Below are 20,685 nucleotides of genomic sequence, written 5' to 3' on the forward strand. Positions count from 1 at the left end.
ACACACACCAAAACGCATCTGGCAGCTTTTGATCTCGCATGCTTCAAGTCATGGCCCGTCGTCACGGGCACGCGTACTCACCGCAGAAGACCTGCATCCAGCCACAGATGTGGAACACGGTCGATGAGTGGAACACGAAGAACAGCAGCATGCAGCAGATGCACAACAAGACCATGACCACCGATAATCCGACGAACACGGTGGCCGCGCGGAACGCCGCCGACGGGATCGAACTGAAGTCATCCAGGCGGCCCTGGCATGTCACGTCTTGGCCGTCCTGGATCAGATGACAGTACTGCCACAGGCCGAAGTGGCCCGTGCCGCGAGATTCCTTGGTGTCGCCGAGCCAGTGTGGTTGTATGAACACCACCACGTTGATGATGGCGAAGCAGATTGTGAACACGGCCCACAGAACGCCGATAGCCTTCGAGTTACGCATGTAGTTGGCCTGGTACAGGTTCAGTTCACTCGCGTACTCGTACTTAGGCTCCATCGCGCCTGCTTCCACCGCTTTAGGCTTAAGCGCCGCCGTCTCGCTGCCGCTCACCGTCCTCCGTTCCTCACGTCACCGGTGGCACGCACCGCACTCAGGGACGACCGCGCGTAGTCGTCGCCTTCCTTCACCGCCACTGCCTCATCGCACACAGCCCGGACAGCGGCGAATCTCCTCCGGCCGCACCACGCACAAGTCAACAAGGAGGAAGAGGAGGCCCGGTGGTTCTTTAGGCGCGGCGTACTTGTACCGGACAGTTGACAGCGGCTGCGGTATGGAACACTGCTGACACGGTGAAGACGGACAGCTGGGACCGAGACACCCCACCGAAGTGAACGCACACTCGGAATTAAACGCACCACCGCCGACGCCACTACGCTCGTCGAGCGGCACAAGAGGAGGAAGGGGAGAAGGTGCGCGCCTCAAGCGAGGAGGCGAGAAACTCCCTCAATATGGCGGCTCATCGCTGCTGGAGGCTAGCCTCACCTGCCAGGAGGACTGGTTTGGCCAGTTACCCTTTCCTCCGTTCACGTCTGCCGCCGCAGCGGTTGCTACTCGCGCTTTTGTTGGTTGCGGACCAAGGAGGTTATAGTATATGCCCTCCTTTCCACCAAAAGGCGAAGAGGGTACGAAACCTCGCAGCACGTATTCGGCGGCGCTGTCTGTACGAAGGATTCCATGGCCGTCCAGGAGCGTCGAGCGCTTACCTGAGCACGGCGGGTGCCTTTTGATGCGACCGGTATGCAGGCTTGCGGCTGTCGATGCGCAGTTCTGGTCAGTGACGCAAGAGGCTATATCCGTCCCCAGTGCCGCCGGACCCGCTACCGTGTAAGCGGATTGCTGGACCCCTGGAAGGAAAACGAGGAGAAAAAAAAGGATCGTGCTTCGAAGCAGCGCGGCGCGCATTAGATGAAAGGCCCTTGACCCTTCAATGCAGCAAAGAACAGTGGATGGAGCTCACCGGAAGTTCACCAGCTGATGAGACAAGTATTGCAGCGTGACTATTGGACAACCAACGAGACAGAACTTGCCAATGAGACGTTAACGACCAGTAACTCTTGGAAAGAGCTAACCATTTCCCATATGATGAAGAGAGAGAGAGTGAAGAAGTAAACAAAAACGGGAGGGAATTTATAACTACGTCCACTTATAGGCGAGAATAGTAACTCCTATTTACGTGACCTGTCGCAAAGATGCAAATGTTTATAATGAATAAGCCGGAATGACACTCGGACGGGGCTCTTGGCAAGTTTAATTTTTCATGTTCAGTGGCATGTATAGGCAAGAAGAATACAAAAGGTCTGTTCGATTACGGATTACGCCTCACACGAACACGTTCGATATAGCTCAACCTGTTCACTCTACCTGTCTGTTGAAAGTAGTTCTGGACATTCATTTCCAGTGCCTCACGCTGCAGTTATGCTTCTCGTAGGTCACAGATTTGAAGAAAGAGCCTGAAGAACGATTATTAGGCTTATCTGAAGCGAGGTCAGTTTTAAAGTTTACACATTCTACCCGAAATGCTCCCCAAACACGTCGTCGCAAAAAATTGCAAGAAATTAGGGTGCATCATTACAAGACTAAAAGGAGATAGCCGCTGAGCAGCAAGCCAACGCTACTACGAAGAAAAGACAAAAAAAAATGCTTCTGCTAAGTCTATTATTGTGGGGACTCAGACCAGCAGTTCCGCATAGCTTCGACAGCATCATTTTTGCTGAGGCGCACAAATGACCTTTTCACCAATAGTTTCGGGTTTAAATATCGTAACGTCTTAATCACCTCACGTTGGTTTAAGAATCAAGAACGTAAGGAACACAGTATGTGCTGCCAACGAGCCAGTCGGCCCGAAAAATCATACGCTGCAGCTTTTTTCCGGCTTAGCAAAGGTGAGCCCTCGGTAGAAAACACTTTCGGCACCGAAGGCGATGGCAGCCCAAAGCGCGAGCCGTGAGTATGAATATGAATGAAATGGCTATATTGTTTCCCGCAGCGGCAGTAGAAGAGCAGCTGCACGGCTCCTCCTCTGGCAGGGTTCCTCTCGAACGGACTGTCAAGGCTTCGAGGTCAGGCGCTTGCTCGTCCGTCTACGCGTGAGCTAAGAAAACGCTCCCTTCCAGACGCCCAAGTCGGTAAGGTCACGCATGCCATTTGTTCTAGTCCCATGGCTGTTTCTGCTTTCGGCATGGCCGTGGCCAGGACAAAGGGCCACTGCGTCACTCACCGGATGGTTGAAAGCTGTTAGTCGTAAAAACAGACTCCTCAAAATGCACTGATCGACGCCACCCTTTAAAGAAATATTGAAATACGGACTCAAGTTGGCCAAACTTTCGTGTGACAACGAGGCTGTTCTTTCGCTGAAAACTGAACTCTCATAGGCTAGAAGATAGAGTGAAAATTGAATAGGCCACGCCACCGTCGACCATTTTCGGAACTAAGCTGCGGTAACTTGAGTTTTATTGCGAAAGCAATACTATACGTCAGGTTTCGGCCCGTCGTGTAGTCCGTGGCCGCAGTCACAAATGACCTTGAACAGCCGCGAAAGAGAAGGAGTAGAAGAAGAAGCAGAAGAAGAAGAGGAATAAGAAGAAGGAGGAGGAGAAGACTAAGAAGAAAAAGAAGAACTTTCGGTCACCCGCAGCTAATGCTTTCGCTCCATAATCGGTTCAGCAGCGTTGAACCTTCTCATTTATTTCCTTGTTGTTCTTTAAATATCACGCACTTGTATTAAATATCACGCACCTGTAATCAAAATTATTCGAAAATTCGCGCCAAATTCATTTGCAAATGAAAGCGTCGTTTGCTCATGAAAAAGTGCCAACAGAACCGCGCTTTTGGTATTCTCTTGTGAATGTGCAATATTAAGGTGATCAAAAATTTACTCTCTGAAAACGTTGCAGCACTTTCCACATCAACAACCTGATCTGCGACGTGTCCCAAAACGCGGCCAGATTAGGATAGATTAAGATAATTCAAAAGCTCGAGATTAATGATCGCGATTAATTGCAGGGTTGTCAGCGCAACACAGACACGCGCAAGAAAGAAGACACCACATGATCGAGCTTATTGTCATATTGTGGAGGTACGAATCGCAGTCATAGCCATGTGTACACATCAAACGTGCTATTGTCCTCAAAACCTCGAATAGGTCCCGTCATATTACAGGCGCACTTGATAAACACCTGCACAAGTGCGAAAGGGAGTATAGCTTGATAGTTACTTCATGATTAAATCAGGAAAATGGCGCGAACGACTGCACAAAAACTAAGAAGCGACTGTTTTGTTGCTTTAATTATATTGCTGTTCGTAGTCTAATTACTCCTGTACTCTTTTACACGCATCCCAAGGAGCTCAAACATATTTGCGCGGTCAAAAGTTTATGGGTGCATAACCGATATCCCCGTATACTGCGCACCCTTAAAAAAAAAGGAACAAAAAAGGTGTCGTCGTTGGCGCAACACCCTTACGTGTATAAACGTTCACAATGCATAATACTACAGAGTTAGTATGCTGACTCCTAGCAAGGCATATATTTTTTTTATAGCTTTACGTAAATGCAGTTTCAGAGCTAAGGACAGGAAAGTTCAACAGAAAATATTTCGTCTCACTAAGAAGGTTGCACAGCTTCTTTCTTTTATTCATAAGCGTGTCGATTGCGCGATGGTGAAACGTGTAGACAGCGGCATGGAAAGCAATAGATATATATGGTTCTGAAGGCCGTACCCACGGCGCTTCGGCCAAGTCGCACGCGTTGAGCACACGGGCCAAAACCGTTAATCGCTAGACTATAGACACACGGCGCTACAGTCCTTTAGTTGTTCGGATAGGCATCGAGTAGCTTTTCGATGTTACTCATTTTCTATAACCGGAACCAGGACGCATGACGTAGTCGTACGGTTGTGATGATATTGTAGGAGATGACGTCGGTGACCGATTCCCGACTTCATGGGCGTGTAATGGAAAAGCCGAGGGAGCGGCTCCAAGTTTTCCTCCTGTGTCGAAAAGTGGCGACAAGGTCCGAACTCACGACGAATGGCATGCCAGCATAACAGCAGCGCCACTGGGCTAGGATGTGATCTTGTGTAAATAATTCTCAAGCTTCTATATTGTGTGTGATTGTACTCAGAGTGTTCTCTCTCTCTCTCTCTGTGCGTGTGCGTGCGTGTGCATGTGTGTGAGAGAGATTTGGTTTGCGGGGTTTAACGTCCCAAAGCGACTCAGGTTATGAGAGACACCGTAGTGGACGGCTCCGGAAATTTGCTACCAACTAGGGTTCTTTAATGTACACTGACATTGCAAAGTACACAGGCACCTTGCTTTTCGCTTTCATAGAAAAGCGGTCGCCGCATCTGGGATTCGATCCCGCATCCTTGGGTTCAACAGTTAAGCGCCCTAACCGCTGAGCTACCCCGGGCTATGTGTGTGTTCGTGAAAGTCGTTTAAGTATAGTGCAAGCTAGTCTCCATCTTGTCTGCACTCCATATATGACAACAGCCTCAGAAACCGAAGTTCTGACTGCAATTGAACAGGTTTAGTTAACCGGTAACCTCATGCGAAGAATAGTCTCGCGAGGGCCGACATACTGTGTTTTGCTACTCTAAAAAATGAACGCCGAATTTTCAAGCAGCCGCTTTCTTAGCGTGACACACACAAAAAAAGAGAAAATGCAGAAGACAATAGTGCGTTTAATGTTGCGTCCGAATAAACGTGTCGACCAAAGATCACGAATTTTGAAAATGCAAAATGACCCTTCGATGACGCTGTGGATGGGAATACGATGCGAGTAGCGAAAAGTAATGCTTGAATCATGGAGGGCAGCAGCAGAGTAAGCGGCGCATGATTTTTCTCTGTTGTTGCCTGCAAGAAGGATCCAGCACAGATCAGTTAATATGATGCACACACCTGCATTATACAACGTGACTTTTATGTTTAAAAATTTCATTTTGGCAACTCTGTCCGAATGGTTCGCTTCATTCGTGCCCGTCAAGCAGAAAGACCGAGAACAACGTATTAACGCATTCGAAATTAATCCTGATGCATTCGGGTGTTCCCAGGAGAACGCTTCGTGCAGCCGAGACAAATATTTGACAGCTATCGCAGAACTTCTCATTCACGTTAAAAATATGCCTAACGACGAGAGAAGCAATTGCTGCGTAATTTAAAACAATCCCTAAATATCCGACCAGATATTACCGTGTTCAATGATCGTCCCCAAGAAGCCCACGATGTTTCAACGGAAGCTGACTCCCACTTGCACCTACAAATGTTCTCATTTCCTCTTATTGCTAGCCACGTACAAGAGGTCCGATGTTGCTGCTGAAAAGCCTACTTCCATTGCTCAGTGCACTAAATCAGTATGTTTTGAGTTGGGGATATACTTTCATTGGCAACAGTAAATACTTCTTATTTTTAGTGATAGCGGGGCTTAGATAGCATACATTGCCTTGCTAGAGGACTATTCACCGACTTAAAGGATAATGCGTGTTAACAGTGTACGCTTCTGTCACGTAGACTGTTCTTGCGGGTTCGCCCGAAAAGGAAAAAGCAACATAGACGCCATGATCGGCGCTTAGAGAACGCCCCGCCGTCCTTAGCGGATTTTATTACGTTATTAAAAAATAGAATCATACCATAGGTTGTTTTCTTGCAAAACAAGGAGAGCGTTCACAGACACGTCGTGTGGAAGGAAAGAAATAGCACAGTAAGTAGCGCAGCTGGTTGCACGTCTCGGTCGATGCACACGCTGTGAATCGTGGTATGTTCAAAACACCTTGCCCATTACAATGGCCCTAAAATCAGGAAAAGCTTCAGTGTTGAGAAACAGCAGGCGTCATGAAAACGACTGTTTAGTAAGGCTTATCTAAAGAAATTTCATGATGGAGGCCAAGTGGATTCATCTGGCACATGACCGGGTTGCATGGGGAGATATAGGAGAGGCCTTCACCTTGAAGTGGGCATAGCCCGGCTGATGATGATGACGATGATGAGTTCCAAACACGAAGCGGATCAACTTTTCTCCGAATGAGGCGGAGTTAGAAGTAAGGACAGCTAGATTAACCTCCTCAGGGGATAATAACGGGGCCAAACCCATCAGTTCGAACAAAGCAAAAGTTCAAATAAAGCAGATTGTTGTCTTGTTTAGTGATGGGAGTGGTACTCAACCTTTCCCAGTACTTGCTGAGGGCATCCAGGGGTCGGGTGATGCCGGTGTTAAGCGGGATAGTTTCCCACGAGGCAGAGCTGGTCGAGCCACGGCCGGGCGACGGCGTGCGGGACCCGGAGTTCGTAGCGCTTGGCTGTGGCAGGTTGCTGGACCCCAGTGGAGGCAGCCGCGGAGGCTTGCCCGCGGTCAACACGCCGCGCACCACGCCGCCTAGCCGACGGCTGAGGGACGAGCTGGTGGCGCCTTGACATCCACGCAGCCGCGCGCTCTTTTCCGGAGCCATCGTGTCCGCCCCACCTGTGTCTGCGCATGCGTGGCTGCTTATTAGCATGTTTACTCAGGCTGAGCTGAGGATTGGCTGTTTGACTGGTTGATTGAACGAACACCTATTAGCATAAATCTGTCAACTGACAGGCTGGCAGGATGATTTTAATCGTTGAATGAGTGATAGCAGATTATACTGATCAATTAATGAATTACTTGAGCTGACATCCATTGCCAGCTGCGTGCTCGTTTAACACTGGTTGAACAGAGTGAAAGGAGGTTATTATCTTGTTGATTTTCTTTTTAAAAATGCATGCGGGAATGTCATTAAACGAAAAATAAAAGCATTCGGACACATATTCTCCTGCAGAAAACTGCTTTTCACTTCGCACACTGGGAGATAACGTATCTTGTTACTTGAAACTTTATCATGTACATGATTCGGGCTGACGATCAACCTACACGCAGCGTCACGTGATACTTGCTGAACAAAATACATTTTTCTACGCACCGTGTCCATGCCGCTGCAATCGCACATACCATACACATGTTTATATATCTCGTTCGAGAGGGCTCCGAAATGCCAGCAGTCGAGCGGGCACCAGACATTGACTATTCGTGTTCTCGGGAGACAGCTTCGCTGGTGCTTTTTTCTCGATTCTTTGGACAGTCGTATACAATGGTAGGCTCTTCACGTTCTCTATAATAAATAAAATATCCGCAAGAAAACTTGCCTGCTCGTGACTGCCATGGTCAGCTCATTCTTGGCGCCACTTTTCATAAAACTTCCCCTGCTTCGGAGCAGCACAGTGCGCGTGACAAGGCGTGCGTATTTGCGCACGTCCGCTCTTATCTCCATCTTTGTTGCAGGAGTAGCGCCACGCGTTTACAAAACGTATACAACACAAATCCTCGTGTATATAGTGTCTATAGGGTCGGCTCACGAAATACGCTTCGCGTATACGGAACCCGCAATTACCGGGAGCGCGCTTGAATGCATGGTTGTAGCACTTTGTGATGAAATCGCTCGAGGTCGCTACAATCGCCACGCATTATTTACAAGCACATTATTTTTTCCGGGGCTTCCAACGCGCGCGATCTTTCAGTCCAGTGTTAAACAATGGAGGGTATTACAGGGCCACCTACTCTCTTCCCGTGTCTCACCGTTCGGAAAGCGGCTGCGCTGACTTCTCACGAACGCCACGAGGCTCTCGGAGCACCCAGCCATCCGGTTCATGCTTGTGGGCCCGCCTAGGAGAACCTGCGCGTAGGTTTCGCACAAAGGGGTTCGATTGGTGAGAAATGATGACGGGAACGCTCAACGCTCTACGCACCGGCCGCGGTTGTGAATAACGGCATAGCCGTTCAACGCGCAGTGAATGCCTGCCTCTTGCGCGAATGCCAGCCAGCTTTGGAACGCCGTTGCGATGCAGTTGCGGAGACTTTGCGGAGCTCCTAAGACGAGCCCGCGTCCTCTTTGTGAACAGTCGGTTTGCTTGTACAGTGACACGGAACGCGGATATGTGACTGTAGATGCACGTATTCCCACGTGGGCGGAGTTGTTATTCAGGCTTTGGAAGGGCAAGCTTGAGAAGCAGCTTCCAACCGTAAATAAATCTTCGCTTTCTAAAGGGTCAGTCGTTATTCTAGACGCCATGCAGTTCGCAGCATATACCGACCATGAGAGTAGGTGTAGTTGTTATAGGTGTAAATATTTTGATAGCTTAAATCTTTGTGACTATTGAGCTTTATATTTTCACACGTAGCTGGTAGTTACACGTGAATTTAGTCTAATAGGTGTCGTGTAACGTCATTCATTGTCCAGTTCTGATCAGTCTAGATGGCTGGTTCGGTTTAGTCTATATTACTTAACACCCTAAAGCTACTCAGGTTGTGCAGGAAGCCATAGTGGAGGGCTCCGAAAATTTCGACCACCTGAGGCAGGAAGAACAGTCTGCCCAGTTTTCTGCGATCATCTCTACACACGTGAAAGTTACTTTTGTGAGACCAGTACGGGAAGTTAAAGAGCCGTTATCAAACGTGGTATCATCCAAAAGCTACCACCAAATAAAAGGTATTTTGTTTGCAAGAGCAGATTGCAAAGCAGCCCATGTCTTAGGTCGGGGAACCACCTGCCTCTATTTAAATAGAAATGGAGCGCTGCCTGCACGGCCCGTTTAGGTCTCCGCAGATAAAATAGATAACGGCAATAGTACTAACGTAGATAAGGGCATAGTAGCGCATAATAATAAGCGGTAATAACGGATAGACAAAGCGCATAACTCTGAAGCCAATATCTGCATCCTAGGTTTTACAATAATCGTGCGACGTCACTGACCAAAGGGCTGGCAACAGGTAATTCGAGGTTTAATGAACAGACCTGCCTGCACGTGTAGCGGTCTGCGCACACGGCTCAATAGCTCGCAGTGGTACACATCTCGTATCGTTACAAGGCATACAGCCTTTGTCAAAAGTTTGGTTTTGCTTTGGTTTTACCGGGTTTCACAAAGCGACCCAGTCTCTGAGAGATACCGTATACAGTGAAGGACTTCGGAAATTTAAACCACCCGGGGTTCTTGCACTGACATCACGCAGCACATGAGCGCCTTCCATCGAGAAGCTGATGTCACGGCTGGAATTCGATCCCGCGTCCATGGGTTTACCAGTCGTACGCCGTAACCACTGAGCCCCCACGGCGGAGCCCTTGGTCAAAAGGCTTCAGGATACAGGGTTTATCCCTAAGCAATGTAGTCAGCACCTAAAGCACACCTGAAACTCTAAATGTCAGAAATGAGAACAAATCTCTGTAACTTCCTGCCTCTCTTATAGGTACATCTGCGATTATGCTACGCAAAATTGTGGCATAAAGACTTTTAACCAAGGCTGTTATGCACATTCATACAATTAAAGTGATATATTGCTAAGCGCTTACCTCGGTTCATAACGCAGGGCATTTCATCTTATCCAGTACATATTATATATAAAAATGCTACAAGGGCTACAAAGCATATCTTTTGAAATTGTTATCAGGTCAGTCGAATATCTTGCAAATAATAATTGAATAACTGCCAAGTAGTCTCTAATTACCTCTTAATTATTTCTTTGAAGCTGGATATGTATTTATTACAATTAAACACTGCGTATGATTAAGTCCACATATGTGTCTATGTGCATCCGTTACAAGTGCGCTCAGCACTGGTCCTTCGACCTTGGACCACTGCCAGGAATAATGCTGTATGCTATTTTAGCACGCCAAGGAACCATTTATCGACACACATCAAACAGTTTGAAAGCTCCGTGAGCAGGCTCGCGTGCATAATCACAGATCACTCCCTTTCAAAGGCAGAATAATACCCGTGATAAAGCTCGGAGAATTGCGCAGCAAGGACACACGTACCAGTAATAATTTCTTCTGGTGACCTTCGGTGCCGACGACGTGTACGGTGTCAATTTTGCTTCTTCAGAATTCTGAGCGCTGAAAGCAGCGCTTGCTTCTTCTTCTCCTACCTTGATAAATGGCACGAAAGGGTATTGGCCAGGGTTCAGTGTGGATTGCCAAATGTCCTATAGATACTGAATTAGTGCATTAAATTAATTATCAACTAAACAAAAAATCTAAGATTTTAACCATCACAATTGCTGACCTCCATTAGAGTCGCGGCGTAGCGAGTCCTTGTCGTTTGATTACTTGTTGTCCGTACCTGGAGCAGCGTTAATATTTGAGCAATTTACTGAGGTTCCCTGTGGATAGGAAAGCGTGTTTCTTTGTTGTTAGAGACATAAGTAAACATCCATATTTATCTGATTACTCCAGTCCTTGAACATTTATTTACAATCTACAATGCACCCTGGCCAATCCGCTGCCATGGGTATGTGCCATTTCGTCTGAGGTCATCATCATCATCATCATCTGAAATGAGGGGTTGTAGTAGAGGAAGATGAAGACTTTGATGTTGGCATTATTTCATGAGTAAGTATGTGTCATTACGACTGAGGACATCATCGTCATCATCATCATCATTTCACGGACAACAGCAAGTCAAGTGCGCCTTTTTCGAGAAAAGATAGGGTCAGGTAGGGAAGGACGGCAACAGCAAGATGAAAATTCCTTTGTTATACACCTCTGTACCGTCCTACGCCACCAGACGGTCAGGTGTTGTTCCATAAGAAAAGCACGGAAACAAGTAGCTGAAGGTAGTCAGCAAAGCTATAGCCTAGATTTTACGTGTAACTCAGCGTTACAGAAATTCCTCCTTTACTCGCAGTATTTCTTTTTTTGGCTTACGTTCTCGCCCCGTTTACAGACACAGTCGCAGAAGTCATCACCAACTGGAATTTCAGCCTAAATGCAACTGAAAACGTACCACATAGCCCCATAAATAGTGATTGCATGTGTCTGTACTGAGAGGTGCCATCAATCAGCAAACCATTCGAGTCAAATCGCTATCTTTAACCTCTGTTCTTCGTTCTTGCTGTATGCATGTGCGATGTCATGCGAGGCGCGTGCTCAGAATGGTTCTCGTGGTGGCGTATGCAGTGCAACAAAATAATTTTACGTTGTAAAGCACCTTCTTCTCTAACATACGATACGCTAAAACGAAAGCCAAAGAATTGATAATTTTATAGCCTGCTCCTATGCTGTAAAGTACATCTCAGCCGCCATCGCGATAAGTCGTGTCCAGAATGTCACAATCTGGCGCAGTTCCTTGGAGGTCAACGCATTCGCAATCATCTGTCTCTCGGGTTTTGACAGGGTCGGGAGGTCGGACCTTCACGTGCAAGGCACGACCGCGAGCCGCCTTCGCAAACCTATAGAGCACTTCAGAGATTCAAGAATTGCATCTCGCCGTATACCGGTCACGCCTGTGTTTTTCACATGGGTCGTACACGAATGGGCTGCACGCACACTAGCGCCTATTTCTAAGGCGCATTCTTTGGAGCCCGGTATGGAAGTACTGACAATAACTTCAGCCAGACAATGCAACGCGGCCCGCTTATGGGGCGGAAAGGTGGTGACCAAGAAGGAGCAAAAATCCGGTCCGTGCACCTTACATGGAGGGAGGACTTAGCCAACTGGGCAAGGCCCGCTTGATCTGCAGAAGGAGGCGAGCCGGGCGTTGACGGATATGCTCGTGCGCACAGCCGTGAAGGAGCAGCAGGCAGTCATCAGCATACGGTCGCTCTCTTTCGTTCTTGACGGCGCGGCCTCTTCCGGCGTCCGCCTCATCTCTCTAGGAGCCCAGCCCTGGGCGACGGCTTAGCACAGGCGTATACGACGCGCAAAAGGTCTAAGAATGTCGAGCTAGCTCTGGTACAGTGCAGTGCCGCCGACCCTTGTCTAAGAATGCAGACGCGGCGAAAAGAAAAATAAGGAAAAAAATATATTTACTGTGTTCTTAGCAGCCTTAAAAGGTATCTCTATAGAGAGACCGCAAGATGATTACGAGTATATAACCAGCAAATGTTAGCGTTAAGCTTTGGTGTGACAACAAATAACTTTTCTCCGGCATGTGTCGTCCTGGGAGTAAAATCGATGTCTTCGGGGGCCGGGGGTGTTCTCCTCACCGCTGCTGTCGCCATAACCGTGGCCGCAGCTTTGCGAACGTCGACGACGAAGGCGCGAAACTGAGGGATTAATAACAGCCCTAATACTTCACTGGCTACCGCAACAAAGCCCTGTCTTACTTCTGATCTGAATCGCCAGCACATGCACGCAAAGCTGTAACTGCAAGTTTACGTAACCCGCTTGATTGTACAGTGCTTCTATATAGTAGCTGGTAAACGTTACGGGAATAAAATGACCGACAAGCTTAACTTAGCAGATAGGGATTCCTGCAAGATGCGTTTCGAAGCGTTTTAAACGAAACAAAGGTGATGAAATACACCATTATAAAAGAAAGGGGGGCGGGTGTAAAGTTGAACTTGGAACTAAATTAAAATAACTAATATAAATGGCTGTCCAAGGTGGTGTACAAAGAAAGTTGTTAGACATGTGTTGCAATAGCTACTGGTGTATTCCTAGAACTGTGTGTTCTCAGTTAATGAGTCAGCAATAATAACAGTCGTTGTACGCAGTGCAATAAAAACTGAGGTTCCATAAATATCGTCGAGTGCAATGACAATCGTCCGACTTCACAAACTTCTGCCCTATCGGCGAGGAAAGACAACCCGTGACAGTGCATGCCCAGCTGACCAAAATACCGCAGATCCCGTTCCTGGCATTTGGTACCTACTTTGATTCGGCGTTTCCTACATTGACATATCGCTTTAGTTTAGTCACATTTCAGGTGAAAGTTCAGCTACGCTGGTGGCCTTCAGCCGAATTCCACTTCTATTTGTAATTTTGTTATTTTACCACAAGAATGGCAAGTTGCGCGCAAGGCTCCCATTGCCCCCTTATGTGTCCGGCGAGAATAATGCCAGAACTCTCGACTCAGAAACCTTTGCCCTTGCTTGCGCAACGACCGGAAAGAATGCCTGCCTATTCTCGAAGTCGGAAAATTGCCTTTTCCGGGCCAGTCTGTCAAGAGGTCGCGCCAATTTACCGCCGTCGCAGTTGCACTTTTCTTAGCGCTTTGTTGTTACCACTTTTTTATTGCTTTTCGTAGAATTTAACATTTTTTACATTTGTAAGCACGTTGGACACAAGGGTTGAGAAACTCCTATTGGCACGAAATAACAGTCACATCGTGCATCCTACCTTAGAGCAAAAAAAAAAAACCTGTTGCGTCGGCATGCAATAAATTTGACAAGCAGTTTTCAAAAACATAAGTTTGTTTTCCTGCCATCACAATTCCGCTCACCCTTACCACCTCAGCTGGGCAGCAAATACGAGTGGACAACCGTACCACGCGCAGAGTTCAGCAGTCCGCACGCATGCATCCACATAACGGAACTCGAGTGCCAAATTGTGCGCGCGCACCTGTCTGCACTCCACGATTGCTGAAGTGCTCCAAGCTTTTACGTAAGGCTTTCTTTGGAGCGAGTGTAAAAAAAGAGACGTCACTTCTTTCCTTGATTTTTTATGGCTCGGTGTTCTGGGCGATCTTGCTCTGCCTTGGTACAAAAGAAGCACAGCCTCCTATAAGCCTCGCACATAAGATGTGCGTGCATGCATGTGGCGGGTCTCTGTCGACCCGACGCGCGTAAATTTGGCATGAACCGTGCCGGCGTTGCAAAGGGCGCTGCTTTTGACAGCCGTACGAACAAAGAGGCTCCCCAAGGCGGAAGTTGCATTGTGTTCTCGCGTGTGAATCTTCTTCTTGCACTGTCTGCGCCTGTCTCTCGATCATCACAAGCGTGCTTCCTTCGATTTATTTTTTTAAATTTCTGTCTAGTTTCAGACCTTGTGGTTGGAATATCCTAATCATACCAGAATTACTTACAAGGGGTACACTCGTGGGTTTGTTGTACGTGCGAAATCTTTAAGTATTGCTTTCTTTGTGAAGTTCGAGAAAGGTAGAATAGTGCCACATGATTACTATAAGTTTGTTAATTTGATTTTGGCGGGTCCATATTAATTCTGGGCATGCATGTCACTCTGCCATGTCTGTATTTATTTTTTAGCCTTAACCATCTCCCACCCCAAGGACAAAATGTCATCGGACTTCTGGCTGTTTCTCTAAGATGAAGGAACATCTGAAGTGGAAACACACTTCGCGTCCGAAGAAACGGTCACAACGAGCACGCAGTTCGAATGGCCAACATCTTGTATTTGAATGCAGAACTTCTTTTCTCGTTTATTCCAGAGAAGTTGTAGACAAAGAGTCAGAAACTGCACACCCCTTTTCAACTGATCGTCAATGGGGGAAAGAAGTCGCCACCAACAAGCTGGCTTCTAACGTAATGCGTAAGAGAAGCCGTCATATAATGGGAGGTACTATAGAAAGCGGTGCGATCCGATGCCACAGGATAATAAAGTGTCGTCTGAAAGGGGATGCAGAGCCACTAGAAGGTATCTTAACTGCCAGTTAAATTGGTCTAATTCGTGAGAGTGCAGAACAGTATGTATATTATCGCGCTCCCACGGAGTAGCTCACACTGAGCTCTATATTACTCACTCACTCACTACGCCAGCGGGCGCACGGTTTTATTATTCAAAATTAAAAATAAACACGTGCAAAAGCCGCAGCACTGTCATGTTCAAGTACTTCTTTTGTTACAATTTCATCAATAGCAGGCCACTCTGCATGATCATCAGACCTTGTTTTCCCCTTATATGGTCAATTAAGCCTCCTAAACAATCAGCCACTTAGCCTAAATTTCAAATTTAATATTGTGGTCAATCATATCTGGATATTCGAATCTACCCATAAGTATCGGCTTCTTAAAGCGATTGTTCCTGGGCATAATTATCAGGAGCACAGTTACTGGTTAGGGGCAGGCCACGACAATAATTGCCGGGTTTGCCATTATATAAGCCGGTTGCTGATAAGGCTCGTACCCATTGGAACACGTTCGAGACTCTTGCATTGTGCGTAGACCGGTGGCGGCTTTAAAGCTGACCATCAATGCAGGGCACGCACAGAGTCTGCGTCACGGCACCGTGAGAGACCCGCCTCGTCCGGTGTCCACGCATGTGCGATCTCGGGCGAGACGAAGCAGGCGTAATGAGCTATTTACTCTGCTCGCCGATCCAGTTGCATCCCTGAATGCCCGCTCGTGTTTCACGCTCGGAGGGCCCGTTAACGCACGCTGAGGCGAGGAGACCGCCGCGACAACGGGGTTGGCACTGGGCTGAGGCCGAAGGGGAGGGAGAAGGGGGGGGGGGGGGGGGGGGGGACAGAGCGCAGATGAACGACGTGCATTTGCTGTGGGAGGCAGCGGCTCCTGTATATACTGTGTACGAGGACTTTTCATTATTTCGCCTTGTGCGCTGTAACAATTCCGTTGATTGGTGAAATTGAGAAATGTTGCACTGAAATTATAGTTCGAACATTCCTTTTGCACGACTCGCTCCGCCCGGAGGCGACGCAAGCCTTTCGTCGCTGTACGGCTGTCTTTGTACGCCGTCACAATCGAACATGAGCGCACCTGTGAGACGGCGCTATATACGGTATACACTGCGTTGGTGACGTAACAAGGTATCGTTTTGAGGTGTTTCTGTTCTACATGCAGAACTCGGTGCAAACTTTTCCTTGAATGTCACTGTTTTTGGTTCTTCGTACGAAAATCCATAGCTCGAAAAGAAAAGGAAGTATCAGGCAGTTTTAGAATAAACCCTATAGGAGTACGTTCGCTAACCATACCTATCCACAATCTTCACCCTTTCATCGTAGTACTATGCGTATACGCATTGGTCCCCCGTTATTCCCCTATCTCCTTAGCCGGTAGGATTATCCTGTTGTTCTAAATCTCGCTATCGAGCCCCTTCCGTAGACAGCACGTCACTTTACACAAGCAGTTGAGCTATTTCTTCATTAGATTTCTCTTTCATGTACCTGCGCACAGTCCCCCAATACCTCAATAATAATAATAATAATAATAATAATAATAATAATAATAATAATAATAATAATAATAATAATAATAATAATAATAATAATAATAATAATAATAATAATAATAATAATAATAATAATGAGAAGAAGAAGAGGAATAATCATCATCACCATCGCCATCAGCAGCAGGGCAAAGGCCTCCCACATAGCCCTCAAACAAGTGACCGGGGGGCACTTAGTGCTTAAATGCGGAAGTATTTTTGTTACGTTGGTTCGCGTGATTCGGCTCAGGCCAAATGTCGAAATTTCGGGGGTTGACCTTGGTTGACTTCGGAAATTTTTGGTTGGATCCCGAAATATTTGGGTGTTGGTCTAGGTCACAACATAGCTGCCATGGTTCGTCTGTTGATGACTTCGCGGGCTGTTAACACCACTTTTTGTGACCACATTTTTGGCGACTCCGAGTTTCCGCGGCAAGAAGATTTATAACTTTAGTATTAACAGTCCTGAGCTGTGCCCACCGCATCACCTCAATGTTCCTACTTCAATCCGCCCACCGAAATTCCTGCTTCCCCTTGCTACGCGTGCCTTCTCTTGGAATCCAGTCCTTCATCCTTACCTTGCAATCTCATTACATGTTCTGTCCATGCCCATTTTTAGTTCTTGATTTCGACTAGAATGTTATGCCAGTGTCTTCACATCATCATCATCATCATCATCATCATCATCATCATCATCATCATCATCATCATCATCATCGTCATCATCATCATCATCATCATCATCATCATCATTTATTAACCCTTAAAGGTCCCGTTCGGGACATTACATAAGGGGGGGGGGGTAGTACAGGGTTGTTCAGCAGTCATACATGATCATAAATATGAAGGTTTAAAGGTTGTGTACTAGGACGTCGCTATTGAAATGAGTTCCTTTGGTTTAGGGGTATCGCATAAATAAATAGGGCCTCTCGCTATACGCTTCTCAGCGCACTTATAGTTGGCCGCTTTAAGTTTTACCAGCAAGTAGTTTTCGTCTTCAGTACAGTGCATGCGGCGAAGACAAAAACCAGCAAGACTTGCGCTTGCCCTGACCCTCCATTGACGCGATAGAGTTATTCAAAGACCTCGTTCTAAAGACAATTCGGCGTTGGCATTGTCGACGTTGACGCTGGCAACCCACTGGTGTCGTTGCAAAAAAGATGGCACAGGAAGCGATCCAAGTGTGAAACTTTACGCGGCTTGGTTCACGAACACAACTGTTCCGGTAAGATCAAGATACTTTGACTAGAGAGGTTACCGAAGGGTTCTAAATGACTTCGTGTCAGGAGGAAAACTGCGTGAGCGTACCTTCGGTAGCCCTCATCAAGAAGAAGAGGCAGATGCTTCTTTACGGCAGTAGGATAAGAGGATAGGCGTGTTTTTTCCATAGTTTAATTTTGGTTTTATTTTTTCTTCAAGATTTTGTTGCAGTTCTCTTATCTCTCAATTCTTCTGTTCTTCTCCAATTCTTTTCTTCTCAAGGATTTTTTTTTTTTCATTAGTCTAAGTAATTTTATGCTTCCCTCTTCTTCTCTTTCTTTAGGCCTGGAACGTTTTCTTTTTCTTCATGCCAGAAATAAGCTGCCAGTTGGTAGCGTGTGCATCACTGGTGTGGACGTCTGTATACGTGATGGACTATGCAGCGCTAGCGGTCATGAGCGTTGTTAGCGTCGACGCTTTGATCGAACGATCAATAGGATGCCTTTGACAGGTGATAGATTGCGGCTGACATGGCTGGGCATTGGCTGCTCGGCGGTTTGTAAGACGTCACGAGACCACGGTACAGGGCCGAAGGGGCAGGCGCTGCCAACTCGTGTTTCTCCTTTGAAAGGAGGAGGAGAGAGGGTGAGGGAGCTTTTATTCGAACCTTTAAGGACCCTTGGACCTCGAGTCAAACACCCTATCATCATAGACCACGAAGGCACGTTCGTACAGCTTGGTTGGAGAGGGTATACTGTCTTAGTCGAGTTTCCTTTCGAATAATGCTATAGCTTACAACCGCATGCTAACTAGCATGTGACATGGGTTGTTACGATGGTTTAAGTTTCATTATGTATACATATTGCTGTTTCGTGTATTTTCTGGTGTTTCTTGATGAGCTTGTTTTTAAAACTGTATAAACTCTTGTGTTGCCTCCCTGCCAATAATCAGGATTGTAGACTCGTCAAGCTGCCCAATGGCAGCTTTTTTCTACGATTCCTCCACCTGTAGGTTTAGATGGGAAATAAACTTTGACTTTGACTTGACATAACACAGGCACTCATTAAATGATTACTGGTTAAGCGAGTAGCACAGTCGATGTACGCGGACGAGAACCCGCAACTGGAAGCAGAAACGGAAGCCATAAACGCTGTCGCGTCATACCATTAGAGGTAGAACAGAAATGTCCCCAAATTTTTGTTGTCGCTTGCAGTCACTGTCATGTGTCCTTCCTAAAGCATGAATATAAACTAACCGGTCGAGCTGCAACTGCCATTGCGGGCGGCGGTAACTTCCGTAAAAACGGCAAACAGACACATAATTAGGAAAAAGCTACGTTTGTCTTGCGGAACATCGTCTGTGCGCCCGATCGGAATTGACCGTGGAAACTTGTGCAAACTACTCTGTCAAGTGCGAGGACCTTGTTCTTATCCAGTTCATCTGCTGCGCGATTAATTCCTGCCCTGTGGGGCGACGAAGTGCAGGTTAGGTCACTCACGGAAGAGAAGAAGCAGCCACTACGCGGACTGCAGGGGAGGAGGAGGTGAGATCCGCGCGGTGCCCCTCCGCACAGCGGCGGAGTGGCCGGGTGAAGCCAATTTTCCGGAAATTACCGGCTGCGGAACAATGGCGCCGCAGCGGAAGTAAGAGAAGAAGACGCGCTTGCCTAGGTGGCGAATGGATGGGCCGCACACTGAAGCCAGGAAACAGCGGTGCAGAGGTGGCTGACGGGAACTCCTGGACAGGCGAAAGGTGCCTCTCAATGCCACAGAGGAAACAATGCTCGCTTCCACCGCCCCTTTCTTGGAACTGTCTGTCTGTCCGTCCGACCGTCCACGAAAGAGAGAGCAAACACTTGCGGACAGCGTTGCGTCTCTCTGGCTCTTATTATTACGTAAGAAGCGGGCGCCAGCGTCCATCGAGTGTGGGACCAGCCGTTCTTTCCGGACTCGTGATGGGGCTGAATGGCGTTGGGCTTGCACTATTTTCCTTATTATTTTGTTCTTTGACACTGCCTTGAGGCGGCGTGGTTGTCTTTATGGTCGCAGTATCGCGTCTATCGATGGAATGCTGTCTTGGATGGCTTACTTGAGAAGGCAGACTCGACTGAAGGCGCATACACCCAGCTGTATAGGGGGCACCTTTATTCCTTTTATGCGAGATATGTGGAGTTCTCTTTAGCACCATGTTTCGCACCAGGTTCTCATCATACGAAACCTACATTCGATCCTGCATTGAAATATACACTGAAACCTGCATTAGTAATTTGTAAGTGTGGTACTTGTTTTCATATTGATATTTTGCGATTGCGTGGGATCTTGACGACGAAGTTTAACATTGTTGATATTTGCCGAAATGTTTCCAATTTTCGCGTGACAAAATCTAAATAATAGTTTTTACGCTTTCTGCGTGTTCGCCATCGCTGCATTTGCAGAGCGTCGCGCTAACGTGCAAATACACTGGCTCACATGAGAAGTGCAGCTTCAGTGTAAGAAGCCTGAACGAAAAAAAAAAAAAAGAACTATCATCAGGACTCAGAAGCAGTACGTCAAATTGAGACGACAAGAGACAATGATCGCTTCTTTACCATTGACATGACAGCCTTCCTCAGAAAATGGGTGAGCGATTATGCGCCAGACGGAGCGGTTAAGAACTATAGGGAAGCAGTCCGCGCGAATGATCACGAAATGCGATATATGCGCAGCCCGAATTATTCGCGCTTCGATCCTTTTTTCCTCCAGCTGGAGCACGACTGTGATCGCAATCGGGCTAATAAAAGCGGTGGCTTCGTGAGAATGAATCTCAATTACGGCGTTGCCTCAGCCGCCACCCGCAGAAGCGCACACACAAAGTACCTCTTGCGCGTGCAGGGGAGACCAGTAGCTCGGCAAGGACTAAGCAATGAGCGGGGGAGCCATGGTCATTGGTCTGCGCAAAACAAATGAGGCTTTCTGACTGATTCTGATTTCCGGCGGCTCGCCACCAGCGCGAAGCAAAATAGGCTCAAGTCGTGCCTACGCTGGGCGCAGTGTCGGCGGCGCTTCTATCGACTACACCACGCAGGGGCTCAAGGTGAGGGCGCACCTT

The 20,685-nt window shown here is 47.4% G+C and overlaps 1 protein-coding gene across 1 annotated transcript in view; it reads right to left on the bottom strand.

Annotated features, from left to right (window-relative positions):
- Nucleotides 1-848, bottom strand: part of Tmhs (Tetraspan membrane protein in hair cell stereocilia) — a 135,231-nt gene extending 134,383 nt beyond the window's left edge. Inside the window, exon 1 of the mRNA XM_084587072.1 lies at nt 82-848. Within this exon, the coding sequence (XP_084443198.1) occupies nt 82-493 (412 nt within the window). The 5' untranslated portion in view covers nt 494-848. The remainder of the gene's footprint in view (nt 1-81) is intronic.
- Nucleotides 849-20,685: the final 19,837 nt, after the last annotated feature.

Source organism: Amblyomma maculatum, chromosome 1 (assembly GCF_055883805.1).
Source record: "Amblyomma maculatum isolate TAMU_Amacu chromosome 1, ASM5588380v1, whole genome shotgun sequence".
Taxonomy (NCBI): domain Eukaryota; kingdom Metazoa; phylum Arthropoda; class Arachnida; order Ixodida; family Ixodidae; genus Amblyomma; species Amblyomma maculatum.